The following is a 13653-nucleotide window of genomic DNA, read 5'->3' on the forward strand; positions in this document are numbered from 1 at the left end:
TCAGTGGAGCCTGCAAGAGTTGATCTCTTGCACAGGATGGAGATCGTTGCTCAGAGTAGCCTGTGCATTAATTGGTCAGGGAGAGAGTTTAAAAATGGTGTCCTTCTGCCCCTCCCTGCTTGGAAGGAGTGCTGAAAGCAGATGTCCAGAGTGGAGAGAAACCTACCGCTCCAGGGAGTGGCCAGAAAAAGATTTTGTAAACGATTGTTATGGAGCTATATTAACTTCTTGAATGAATGGAAGTTGATGGTTTTACCATGGGTTCTTTAGTAAATTTAAAATTAAGTAATTCCTCTTTTCCTGAGCTACTGTGAGCTCTTCAGAAAAGGGAGCTCCATAATAGTGTTATTTCAAGTTATTTGTAGCTTCTGATTCATGCTATATTTTTTCGAAATTATCAGTGATTCATATTTCTAGTTTAAGAACTAGTTCCTGGAGTGTTTGGGAAAGAAATGGTTGAAAGTACTTAGCTATATTCAAAGACCGGTAGTTTTCTTTTTAGAAACTCACCCATGTAATAGTGGCCCTCACAGAAGAGGATTTTTTGAGCTGCTGTATAACTTTAAAAACGATTGCTAACATAACTATTTGATGTAGGGCATTATAGTTTACCACTTATAAATTTCCTTGAAGTTTGCCTTTCTATATATTCGTAAATAATTACTGTGAGTTAGCTGGGTATGGTGGCACAGGCTTGTAATTCCAGCATTCTGGAGGCTGAGACAGGAGGATCATGGTTCTCAGCCAGCCTCAGCTACTTAGGCCCTTTGCAACCCAGTGATATACCCTGTTTCAAAATAAAGACTAAAAAAATAGGACTGGGGGTGTAGCTCGGAGGTAGAATGCCCCTGAGTTCCATCCCCAGTACCGCAAAAAAAATAAAAAATAAAAAATAAACAAAACCCTGAGTTTTGTTATAAGTAAAATTGGCTCCTTGTATTTTAATTTTCATGGCTTCACAGCTTGCTTTCCTATTTCAGTAGAAATGATGGAAGAATTGCATAGCCTGGACCCACGACGGCAGGAATTATTGGAGGCCAGATTTACTGGAGTCGGTGTTAGTAAGGTGAGTAAAATGATGATAAATGACACCAGTTGTAGTGTAAACACATTTGAAAATGAGTAAGAACAAATTGGGTTCAGCCTTCTGAGAGATTTCAGGGTAGCTGATTTGGCTCATGGTTCTAATGAACTTTTGCTTATTTATTTTTGGTACTGAGGTTGAACTCTGTGGCATTCTACCTCCATCCTATACCCCCAGCCTTTTTTTAATTTTGAAACAGGGTCTTGCTAAGTTGCTAAGGGTCTTATTAGTTTTTGATGTTGATGTTGAACCTGCAATCCTCCTGTCTCAGCCTCCCAGTAGATGAGCACTACTGTGTCTAGCTCTCTAATGAACTTTATTTTTGTGGTGTTGGGGATTGAACCCAGGAGCTCTGAGCTACACCCCTAGCCCTATTATTTTTAAACTGGGTCTCACTAAGTTGCAGAGGGCCTCATTAAATTGCTGAGGCTGGCCAAAATCCTGGGCTCCTCCTATCTCAGCCTCCCCACTTCTGAGATTATAGGTGTGCTGCACCACCATGCCCGGCTTCCAGTGAACTTTAAATCCCACCCATCTTTCTGGTAGTGTATCTGCAGGCATTCTGTATGCTTTTTCTCACCTTCTAACGTAGGACACATTTCTCAAGAGGCTTGTTGCAGGGATACTAATAGATAGATTCTTTGCTATATTTTGTTAAAACTTTTCAGTCACTCTGAAATTACAAAGCATTGCATAGCTTCCTCGCACTGGATATATCAGTTCTATGGTAGAATGTTGAAGAATCTGCCTCTTTGAAGTCTGTCAGTTCTCCAAATCTGCAGTTCAGCAGATTCCTCCTGATTGCACCCCAGGCTGTCTTCTCACTCCTCTGTATCCTTCCGGTTCACTGTTTTTATTTTTGTTGTGGGAGCATAAAATAAGATCAAGCCCCTTAAAGGGGCAGGTGAGAGGTGAAGCAATGTTACATCTTCCTGTGTATACTTATGTATCTGCTCATCCACCCATATGTTGATCTTATTTTGTTTTATTTTATTGGGATACTGGGGATTGAACCCAGGGGCATTCTACCTCTGAACTATACTTCTGGCCCTTTTTCTTTGTGTGTGTGGTACTGGAGATCAAAATTGATCAATCTTGGGTGCCTAGGAACATTCTGTCTCTGAGCTATAGTCCCCAGCCCTATTTTATTTTAGTGTTCTTTCTTTCTTTTTTTTTCCCTCTTTCTTTTGTGGTGCTAGGGATTGAACTCTGGGGCATTGTACCTTCGAGCTATAACCCTAGTCTTGTTTTTTATTCTTAATTTTGAAATTGGGACTCATTGAGTTGGAAGGCTTCACTAAGTAGCTGAGTCTGGCTCATTAAGTAGTTGAGGCTGGCCTTGAACCTGGATCCTCCTGTCTCAGCCTCTCAAGTACTGGGATTACAAGCATGTGTCACCACGCCCAGTTTTCCTATTTTATTTTTATGCAGCAACCTATCTGTTTTGAAACATTGCAGAGTGCCTTGCTAAGTTGCTGAGGCTGGCTGTGAATTTGAGATTCTCCTGTCTCAGTCTCCCAAGTACTAGGATTACAGGTGTAGGCCACTACACCTGTCCTTTTTTTTTTTTTTTTTTTGGCAGTATTGGGGATTGAACCCAAGGGCACCCTAACTTTTTTTTTTTTAGTTATTTTGAAACAAGGTCTCACTAAATTGAGGAGGTCCTCACTAAGTAGATGAGGCTGGCCATAATCCTGCTATCCTCCTGTCTCAGCCTACTAAGTACTGGGATTACAAGTGTGTACTGGCTTTTATTGTTGTTGTTGTTGTTGTTGTTATTATTATTATTATTATTATTATTATTATTATTATTATTATTTGTGTGTGTGTGTGTTTGTGTGGTACTGGGAGGTGGAACCCAGGGGCATTCTACCTCTGAGCTACACCCCCAGCCCTATATTTTATTCTTTATTTTGAAACAGGGTCTCACTGAGTTGCAGAAGGCCTCACTAAGTAGCTGAGGCTATCCGGGAACCTCAGTCCTCCTGCCTCAGCCTTCCAAATGCTGGGATTATAAGCATGTACCACCATACCTAGCTCTATTTTTATTTATTTATTTTATGCATTATTGGGAATTGAATTGAATCAGGGGCATTCTACAACTGCGCTCCACCCCCAGCCCTATTATTTATGTATTTATTTATTATTTTTTGCCGTACTGGGGATGGAACCCAGGGGTGTTCTACCTTTGAGCTATCCCCCCAGCCCGCCCGCCCCCTTCCTTCCTTCCTTCCTTCCTTCCTTCCTTCCTTCCTTCCTTCCTTCCTTCTTCTATTTTTGTGGTGCTGAGGATGAAACCCAGGGGTTTTTCTACCTCTAGGCTATACTCCCAGACCTATTTTTCTTTCTTTCTTTTTTTTTTTTTTTGGTGGTACTGAGGATGGGAACCCTTCTGCCTCTGGGCTACACTCCCAGACCTATTTTATATTTTATTTGGAAACAGGGTCTCTGAAGCCAGCGGGGCTGGCTTTGAACCTGCGCGATCCTCCTGTCTCTGCCTCCCAAACGCGGGGATTACAAGCATGCGCCACTACGCCTGGCTCCCAGACCTATTTTATACTTTATTTTTATTTTTTATTTTTTGCGGGTCTGGGTATGAAACCTAGGGGCATTTAACCTCTGAGCTACACCCCCTGCCCTATTTTTTATTCTTTATTTTGAAATAGAGTCTCACTAAGTTACGGATGGCCTCCCTAAATAGCTGAGGCTGTCCGCAAACCACGATCCTCCTGTCTCAGCCTCCAGAAGGCTGGTATTACAAGCATGTGCCACCACTCCTGGCTTTATACTTTATTTGGAAACAGGGTGTCACTAAGTTGCTGAGAACCTCACTAAGTATCTGAGGCTGGCTTCCAACCTGTGTGATCCTCCTGTCACAGCCTCCCAAGCGCTAGGATTTTAAACGTCAGTCACCACACAGGCTTTTTATAATTGATTTTGAAACAGAGTCTCACTAAGTTGCTGAGGGCCTCATGAAGTAGCTAAGGCTGATCTTGAATCTGTGATCTTTCTGTCTCAGCCTCCCTAGTACTGAGATTACAATTGTGCGCCACCACGCCTGACTTATAATGTATACTTATGATGTATTATTTAAAAAATCTTACCAACACAAGATTGTCACATATTTGGACTTCAGACATATGAACCTAAATGTGTGAATCTTTGATCTTTAATGTGATACGTTCTGTGTTTTTCAAGAAATTCTATGTCATACACTAACCTAGGTGTTAATCTCATACACTAACCTAGGTGTTAATCTCATGCTTTGGTTAGTTGCTTCTTCAAAGAAAAGGTGTGGTAAGGTTTACAGTTGCAAAACCTGGTTTCTTTGATGGGTCACACAATTTTGGTGAGTTGGGGTACTTTTCTTTTAATTTAGCAAATATTGAGTGCCTGCAGTATGCTAGGCATTGTACAAGGTGTTAAGGATGAGACCTCAGCATAGTGTACTCAACCCTGCAGTGTGAGAGACTGAGACTAGGTGCTGTGGGAGCACATGATTTGTTACATATTAATTCTTGGTTTCTTTCTTTTAGTGTGTGCAGTACTAGGGATTGAACTCAGAGGCTTTGTACCTCTGAGCTATACCTCCAGTCCTGTTTTAGTTTTTGCTTTGAAACAGGGCCTCACTAAGTTGCTGAGTGCCTTGCTAAGTTGCTGAGGCTGGCCTTGAACCTGTGATCCTTTTGTCTCAGCTTTCCAAGTACTGGGATTACAGGAGCGCACACAATACCTGGTCGTTCTTGGTTTCTTTGGCCATTTTAATTAAATAACTGACTCTTGTGGCATTTTGGAGTGGTTATACTCTTGAGTGTAATATATTGAAGTTATGCGTACAGACATACATTTTCTTATGTATGTGAGTAGCTTCAGATAGAAGTGAACAGCATATTTGAGTATTTGATTGGTCCCCAGTTCGGTTGATTTCTTATTCATGACCTTTGATGTGTCCTTTTAACTTGGTAATTCAGCAATAAAGCTCATATCCAAATCTGTCCAAATGGTTTTCTACATTAAGTTAGTAAGCTGTTTGTATTCAAACTGTGTATGGTTTAAACTTCTTAGTTTTTGTTAGGTTATTTTCAGGTTTTAGGTTCCTGATGGCTATATCCAAGTACTTTGGTGGAGTAGGGCGTAAGTTATGGGGAGGTCTGATATTTTGAATTTTTCTGCCTAGATCCAAATTTAAAGCATGTAACTATGGTGCTAGAAATCTTTACTGCAGTAAACTATTTAATAGGAGATGCTTTCTGTCCTTAACATAAAAAGTTCTCTGTAGTGAGGAAGGAGTTCATCTGTATCTACTTGTTTTTATGCCATTAGTTATATATTATTTAGACATTTCTGTCATGGTAAGTATATTTACTAAATATTATTAAAAGATTAGCATGAGAGTGTTTTTCATAGCACAGAAACTTGAAAAAAATTGATTCTGTAGTAGTTTGCGGAGCTAGGGAAAGGAAATGTCCATTTGTGCACTTTTTCTATGAGGCATGTACATCTTAGGCTGTGGATGTGACATACGAGTGCGAAGGGCGATGGTGCTGGGCACAGGGTGGTGTGGGAGACACTCCTTTCCTTGGCTTTGAATCCTTGGTTATGGCTCATAATTTCCCAGAGAGGATGTCAGTGTTGATGAAAGCTTCCGGTTTGCTGTTTTCGAGGTACTGGGGAGCTTTCAGTTTTGCTAAGATCTAGAGAGGTTTCAGCCCTTGCTGCTCCACCTGGGAGAGCCAAGGGCTTTGCCTGTGATGGTGCCATCTAGTGGGACTGGTGTAGGCTCTGGACGTCTCCTGAGTTTCTCCTAACTTCCAACATTTTCAATACATTTTGATGTCCATAGAAGGAAGAAAGTCAGTGCCACTGTGGATTCTTTCCTAGTGGACAAGTGTTGTAAGGAGCTGCGGTCTTTGAACTTCCTGGTTATTGTAGCTATTCTGTCATATTTGAGCTTCAAGTTTTTTACACTTACAAATTAGATATACTTTATAAAATTTGTACCAAAACAAAACGGCCAAACTTACTATTTGTATTTAAGTTGCTTAATGCTTATTTTTAGTTTTTTATTTTTTTGCGGGTCTGGGGATGGAACCCAGGGGCATTCTACCTCCGAGCTACACCCCCAGCCTTATTTTTTATTCTTTATTTTGAAACAGGGTCTCACTGAGTTAGTTGTAAAGGGCCTCACTAAGTAGCTGAGGTTGTCCTCCAACTGCGATCCTCCCGTCTCAGCCTCCCAAATGCTGGGATTACAATTGTGCAGCACCACACCCAGGTTAAATTTCAGTTTTTATTTGCAAGTTTTACATTTTTCATAGTCCATTTTATATGCATTGAGTTCCTTTTTACATTAGCCTATTTATTTCATAATAATCGGTAAACCAAAAGTCATTTATTTGGGGCTTAAGAATGCACTATGTGGTTTTGTTGAAACGATGTTTAAAAAAATTGATGTTTTTTGTCATTTGTGGTTGAGGATGGGGAAAGAAGCCTGATGTGCCCTGAGAAACCTATACTAGGTTCTCTTCCTAATGTAGCTGTCAAATTTTAGGAGCCTTGAGATGATTAGGTTAAATTGGGTTGTGAACTTTATTTTTTGTGGCATTGGGGATGGAACCCAGGGCCATTCTACCTCCAAACTATACTACCAACCCTATATTTTATTCTTTATTTTGAAGCAGTGTCTCACTAAGTTGCAGAAGGCCTCACTAAGTAGCTAAGGCTGTCCTTGAACTGCCATCCTCCTGTCTTGGTCTCTCAAGTACTGGGATTACAAGCATGTGCCATCATGCCCAGCTTGAATTTATATTTCTTATTGACTGGATTTTTTTTTTTTTTTTTTTTTTTTTTTTGGTGCTACTGGGGATTGAACACAGGGGCATTCTACTTCTAGGCAACCCAACCCTCACCCTATTTAATTCTTTTATTTGGAAACCAGGTCTTGCTATGTTGTCGTGGCTGGCTGCAGACCTTCAATCCTCCTGTCTCAGCCTCCCAAGTACACACATAAAAAAGTATATGTAGTCTCTGTGATTCTTTTTTTTTTTCTTTTTGGTGGTACTGGGGTTTCTGGAAACCCTTCTACCTCTGGGCTACACTCCCAGACCTTTTTTTTTTTTTTTTTTGCGGGTCTGGGAATGGAACCCAGTGGCATTCGACCTCCGAGCTACACCCCCTTCCCTATTTTTTATTCTTTATTTTGAAACAGGGTCTTACTAAGTTGCTGAGAGCCTCACTAAGTAGTAGCTGAGGCTGTCCGCGAACCTCCAATCTTAGCCTCCCAAATGCTGGGATTACAAGCGTGCGCCACCACGCCTGGCTTCCAGACCTATTTTTTTATATTTTTATTTGGGAACAGGGTCTCTTAAACCAGGGAGGCTGGCTTTGAACTTGTGATCCTCCTGTCTGACTCCATTGCTATTGCTTTAATCCAGACCTTCCTTATTCATAATGTAAATTTTTTTTTCAACCCCATTCATCGTTCTCTAAACTGCTACCAGTTGTGTTTCTAAAATACCAATATTAGCCAGGCGTGGTGGCGCACGCTTGTAATCCCAGCATTCGGGAGGCTGAGACCAGAGGATCGAGGTTCTTGGCCAGCCTCAGCTACTTAGTGAGGCCCTCTGCAACTCAGTGAGACCCGGTTTCAAAATAAAGAATAAAAAATAGGGCAGGGAGTGTAGCTCAGAAGTTGAATGTCCCTGGGTTCCATCCCCAGACCCACACACACACACAAAATAACAAAAAACAAAACAAAATAAAACCCCAATATTATGTTACTCCCTTGCTTTAAAGACTCCCCACTGCCTTTTCTGGTTTCAGAGTCTTGTATCCTTTCTACTCTATTATTGATTACTACAGAAATGACAGCATGTGTTCTTATCAAAGGTAGATGTTAATCAATATCTTTGCTTTCCTGGTTAGTCACAGCCACATAGATTTAAATCCATTTATTTTTCTCCCAACTCACATGGTATTGATGGTGGTTTTTTGTTTGTTTGTTTTTGTGATACTTGGGATAGAAGCCATGGGTGTTCTACCTCTGAGCTACACTCCCAGCTCTATTTTATTTATTTTGAAATAGGGTCTCACTAAGTTGCTGAGGCTGGTTGTGAACCTGATATCTTCCTGTTTCAGCCTCTCAAGTACTGGAATTAGGAGCGTGCATCACCATGTGTGGCTCCTATTGATGTTTCATACTTAATTGTATGTCGGTGTGTTTTTAGTAGACTTTTTATTATTTATTTATTTATTGGGGGGGGTCTGGGGATTGAACCCAGAGGCATTTGACCTGAGCTACACCCCCTGCCCAATTTTTTATTCTTTATTTTGAAACAGGGTCTCACTGAGTTGCAGAGGGCCTCACTAAATAGCTGATCCTCAGGTCTCAGCCTCCCGAATGCTGGGATTACAAGCGTGTGCCACCATGCCCCGCAGTAGACTTTTATTTTTTAGAGCAGTTTTCCATTTATAGAAAATTGAGATAGTACAGAGTTCCTGTATATTCCCTTCCCTAATTCCCCCTCCCCCTTTTTTAACAACTTGCATTATTAGTGTGGTATATTAATTAACATTGATAGGCCAACATGGATACATTATTATTAACTACAATCTGTAGTTTACATTAGGATTCACTTTGGGAATGTTCTACCTACTGAGCTAGACTCCCGCCTTGCCTTGCCCTCTCCTTCCTCTTTCTTTCTTTCTCTTTCTTTCTTTCTTTCTTTCTTTCTTTCTTTCTTTCTTTCTTTCTTTCTTTCTGTTTTTGTGTGCATGTTTTTATTTGGTACTGGGGATTGAACCCGGTGGCATTCTGCCTCTGAGCTACACTCACAGCCCTTTTTATTTTGAAATAGGGTTTCACCAAAATTACTATGGCTGACTTAGAACCTGTGATCTTCCTGTCTCAGCCTTCCAATTACTAGAGTTACAGGCATGTGTCACAAGGCCATCTTTATTTATTTTGGGGATGGAACCCAGGGGCATTCTACCTCTGAGCTACACCCCCAGCCCTACTTTTTTTTTTTTATTCTTTATTTTGAAACAAGGTTTCACTAAGTTCAGAGGGCCTCACAAAGTAGCAGAGGCTGTCTGCAAACCAGCAATTTTCCTGTCTCAGCTTCCCTAATACTGAGATTACAAGCATGCACCATAACTTCCAGCTGACCAGCTTCATTTTTTTATTTTTTTATTTTTTATTTTTTTTTATTTATATTTTGGTGGTACTGGGAATGGAACCTAGGGGCCTTCTAAAGGGCTACACTCCCAGACCTATTTTAATATTTTATTTGGAAACAGTTTCTCTTAAATCAGCTGAGGCTGGCTTCAAACCTGCGTGATCCTCTTGTCTCAGTCTCCCAAGTACACGGATTATAAGTGCACCACCACGCCCAGCTCTCATTTTTATTTTGAAACAGGTTTTCATTAAGTTGCTGAAGCTGTCCTCAAACCTGCAATCCTCCTATTTCAGCTTCCCAAGTATAGAGATTATGGGCGCCACCATCCCCAACTAGGATTACTCTTTATGTTGTATATTTTGACTGGTTTTGAAAATGCAAAAAAAAAAAAAATCTGGTATATCTACTTTTTTAAATTTTTAATTTTATTATTTTGCCAGTCTGGGGATGGAACCCAGAGGCATTTGACCTCTGAGTTACACCCCCTGCTCTATTTTGTATTCTTTATTTTGAAACAGGGTCTTAACTGAGTTAAGAAGGGCCTCACTAAGTACCTGAGGCTGGCTGTGAACCCTGATCCTCCTGTCTCAGCCTCCCGAATTCTGGGATTACAAGCGTGCGCCACCACGCCTGGCTTTCCACCATTTTGTCTACACACACACACACACACACACACACACACACACACACACACTCTTAAAAGTCCACAGGTTTAATTCATTTTATATAGTTAATATTCATTTAAATTGACCTATATGCTTACTATCTTGTTCTTTATTCTTTTTTATGTCTCTGACTTACCTAGAATACTTTTTCTTTTGCTGGAAAATATTCTTTTAATTCTCTAGTGTGTGTCTGCTAGTGATAAGCTCCCCAATGTATCTGTTTCAGTATGTATATTTTGGTTTAATCTTTAAAAAAAAGTTGTTTTTTTTTTTTTTTTTTTTTTGCAGTACTGGAGATTGAACCCAGGGGCATGCTACCTCTGAGCTACGCTCTCAGCCCTATTTTTTATTTTGAAACAGGGTCTCCCTGAGCTGCAAAGGGCCTCACTAAGTAGCTAAGGCTGTCCTCCAACCGCCATCCTTCTGTCTCAGCCTCCCAAATACTGGGATTACAAGTGTGCGCTACCATACCTGGCTTTTATATATTTTTTCTGTTTTATTCTCTGACTTTTTCTTTGGGACCTTATTTAAATATATACTAGATCTGCCAGGCGTGGTGGCGCACGCTTGTAATCCCAGTATTTGGGAGGCTGAGACAGGAGGATTCCAGTTTGTAGACATCCTCAGCTACTTAGTGAGGCCCTCTGCAACTTAGACCATGTTTTTTGCTTTTTTTTTTTTTTTTTTTTTTTGCGCGGGCCTGGGGATGGAACCCAGGGACATTCCACCTCCAAGCTATACCCCCTGCCCTATTTTTTATTCTTTATCTCACTCAGTTGCAGATGGCCTCACTAAGTAGCTGAGGCTGTCCACGGACCGTGATCCTCTGGTTTCAGCCTCCTGAATGCTGGGATTACAAGCCTGCGCCACCATGCCCGGCTTTTTTTTTTTTTTTTTTTTTTTTTTGAGACCCTGTTTCAAAATAAAGAATAAAAAATAGGGCTAGAGGTGTTGTTTGAAGATAGAATGCTCCTGGGTTTCATCCCCAGTACCGCCAAAAAAAAAAAAGTCACATTAGTGAATTAGTGTCATTTCACACACATTCAACTTTTTTTTTTTTTTTTTTTTTTGCGGGTCTGAAGATGGAACCCAGGGGCATTAGACCTCCGAGCTATACCCCCTGCCCTATTTTTTATTCTTTATTTTGAAACCGGGTCTCACTGAGTTGCAGAGGGCCTCACTAAGTAGCTGAGGCTGTCCACGAACCGCGATCCTCCGGTCTCAGCCTCCCGAATGCTGGGATCACAAGCGTGCGCCACCACGCCTGGCTCAACTATTTTTAAAAGATAAATCCCTCAAAGTAGTCGAAGGGTGTGAGCATTTGTAATTTACTTGATATACCCATATTCTTTTACATAGATAGAACAATATATTCTTCCTTGAGTGAGAACTTTTGTTTTCCCATAGTAACGATGGCAGTGGAGTCTATAGACAGACATCAGTTTTTGAAAATTTGTATATTTGTATGGATGTATATTTCTCTGTGGAGTCTACAGTTTTCATTATATTCTTTAAAAGTTCTCTGAATTAAAATAGGTTTGATGGTATTTACCTTGAATTAGAATACATTGCTTTTTTTTTTTGGTGGTACTCAGGGTTGAACCCAGGGGCTTTCTACCTCCGGGCTATACTCCCAGACCATTTTATACTTTATTTGGAAACAGGGTCTCACTAAGTTGCTGAGAACCTCACTCAGTAGCTGGCTTCGAACCTGTGTGATCCTCCTGTCTCAACCTCCCAAGCGTGGGGATTACAAGCGTGTGCCACCACACCTGGCAGAATACATTGCTTTTACAGTGTGTGTGTGTGTGTGTCTTCTCTATCCCCTCTCTCTTTCTGTAGTACAGGGGATTGAACCCAGGGGCATTCTACTTCTGAGCTACATCCCCAGCCCTGTTTTTTATTCTTTATTTTTTTCAAGTTTTTACAGGTTATTAATTCTTGTGAAAAATTCTCATAGTCATGGCAGATAAAGTCATTTCCAGATCTTTACTCCTTCGGTTTTTTGGCAGCACCAGCACTGGCCTTTGCAGGCCCCTGACTTTCTTCATTCTGTTCTTGTGTTCCTTTTGCTGTTGTCTTGAGGTCTTCTCATACAGGCCATGTCTTGCCAGTCTGTGTTTGGGTTCATTTTTCTTTGTATAATCCAAGGAATCATAAATTAAGCCAAAGCTAGTTGTCTTGTCACCACATAAATTGATCCTCACTCCAAATGCCAAGTTGACATATGGTGTTGTCTTGTAAATTTTGGCTAATTTTCCCCAAATTTTTGTCTCAAGTACTGTTGCCTTCCCAGGGTGAAGGACATCAGTGACCATTTATTACCTCTGAAATACCCGGTTGCTCTTAAATATCCTGGTCTGGATTGTTACTGTCTCATTCATGATGGTGGCAGAACCTCACAAAGGCAGGGAGGAAAAAATACTATTTTGAAACAAGGTCTCTTTAGGTTGCAGGGGCCTGGCCAAGTAGCTGAGGTCCTCTAACCTGCCATCCTCCTGGCTCAGCCTCTCAAGTACTAGGATTGTAAACGTGTCACCTTGCCTGGCCAGCATTTCTCTTTCACATGAGTATTTGAGCTCAAGGTGTGGAGGTAATTAGAGACCTTTGCAGAGTCCTTGTGTAGGAGACTGAAGTGAATCTTATGTTTCATTATTCCTTTCTCCTTGGGAGTTCTTATTTTAAAAGACCCTTCTTTCCCATTCTACTCAATTTATTAGGCAATACTTCGTTTCCCAAGTTTTATTTTATTTACAAATCTATTTATTTTGAGATGGGGCCTCGCTGTGGTACCCATGCTGGCTTTGAAACTTCTGGGCTCAATGATCCTCCTGCTTCAGCCTGCTGGGTAGTTGGAGGTACTGAGGCATGCTCCGTGGGTCCACAGAAGGGAGTGACGTTGGGCATGGAGGCGCACGCTTGTAATCCCAGCACTTGGGAGGCTGAGACAGGAGGATCGCAGGTTCACAACCAGTCTCCGCTACTTAGTGAGGCCCTTTGCAACTCACTGAGACCCTGTTTCAAAATAACAAAAAACTGGGCTGTAGCCGGGCGTGGTGGCGCATGCTTGTAATCCCAGCATTCAGAAGGCTGAGACCTGAGGATCGCGGTTCGCGGACAGCCTCAGCTACTTAATGAGGCCCTCTGCAACTCAGTGAGACCCTGTTTCAAAATAAAGAATAAAAAAATAGGGCAGGGGGTGTAGCTCAGAGGTCAAATCCGCAGACCCGCAAAAAACAAACAAACAAAAAACTGGACTGGAGTGTATCTCAGAGGTGCAATGCCCCTGAGTTCAATCCCCAGTAACACACACACACACACACACACACACACACACACACACACAACTATTAAATTATTATTATTACTTTTTGTGTGTGTGGTACTGGGGATTGAATCCAGAGGCATTCTATCTTTGAGCTACACCACTAGCCCAATTTCATTTCTTATTTGGATTCAGAGTGTCACTACGTTGATGAGAGTCACACTACTTGCTGAGGCTGTCTTTGAACCTGCAATCCTCCTGTCTCAGCTTTCCAAGTACTGGGGATTATAGGCATGCACCACCATGCCCAGCTATTTTATTATTTTGAAAGAAGATTTTTCTAGAGATGGTTGGGATGTTGGGATGCTTCATACAGGGAAGAGTAAGGTGGACCTGTATAGTCTATGCTAGGTACTAGAGCAAAGTTGAAAGGTCTGTTATTGTAATCATCTCTTTCTTTAA

At 41.2% G+C, this 13653-nt stretch overlaps 1 protein-coding gene and 1 pseudogene across 2 annotated transcripts in view; one reads left to right on the forward strand and one right to left on the reverse strand.

The window, feature by feature from the left end:
* Positions 1-985: 985 nt before the first annotated feature.
* TLK2 (tousled like kinase 2) overlaps positions 986-13653 on the forward strand; it is a gene marked incomplete at both ends in the record, with an annotated part of 129017 nt that continues 116349 nt past the window's right edge. The window contains 1 exon segment of the mRNA XM_080713240.1: positions 986-1066. Coding sequence (XP_080569366.1) covers positions 986-1066 — 81 coding nt within the window.
* Positions 11916-12310, reverse strand: LOC308275175 (small ribosomal subunit protein eS24-like; annotated as a pseudogene). The gene has a single exon. The product of its transcript is annotated as a small ribosomal subunit protein eS24-like (transcript).

Source organism: Muscardinus avellanarius, assembly GCF_963383645.1.
Source record: "Muscardinus avellanarius genome assembly, chromosome: 16".
In the NCBI taxonomy this organism is placed as follows: Eukaryota; Metazoa; Chordata; class Mammalia; order Rodentia; family Gliridae; genus Muscardinus; species Muscardinus avellanarius.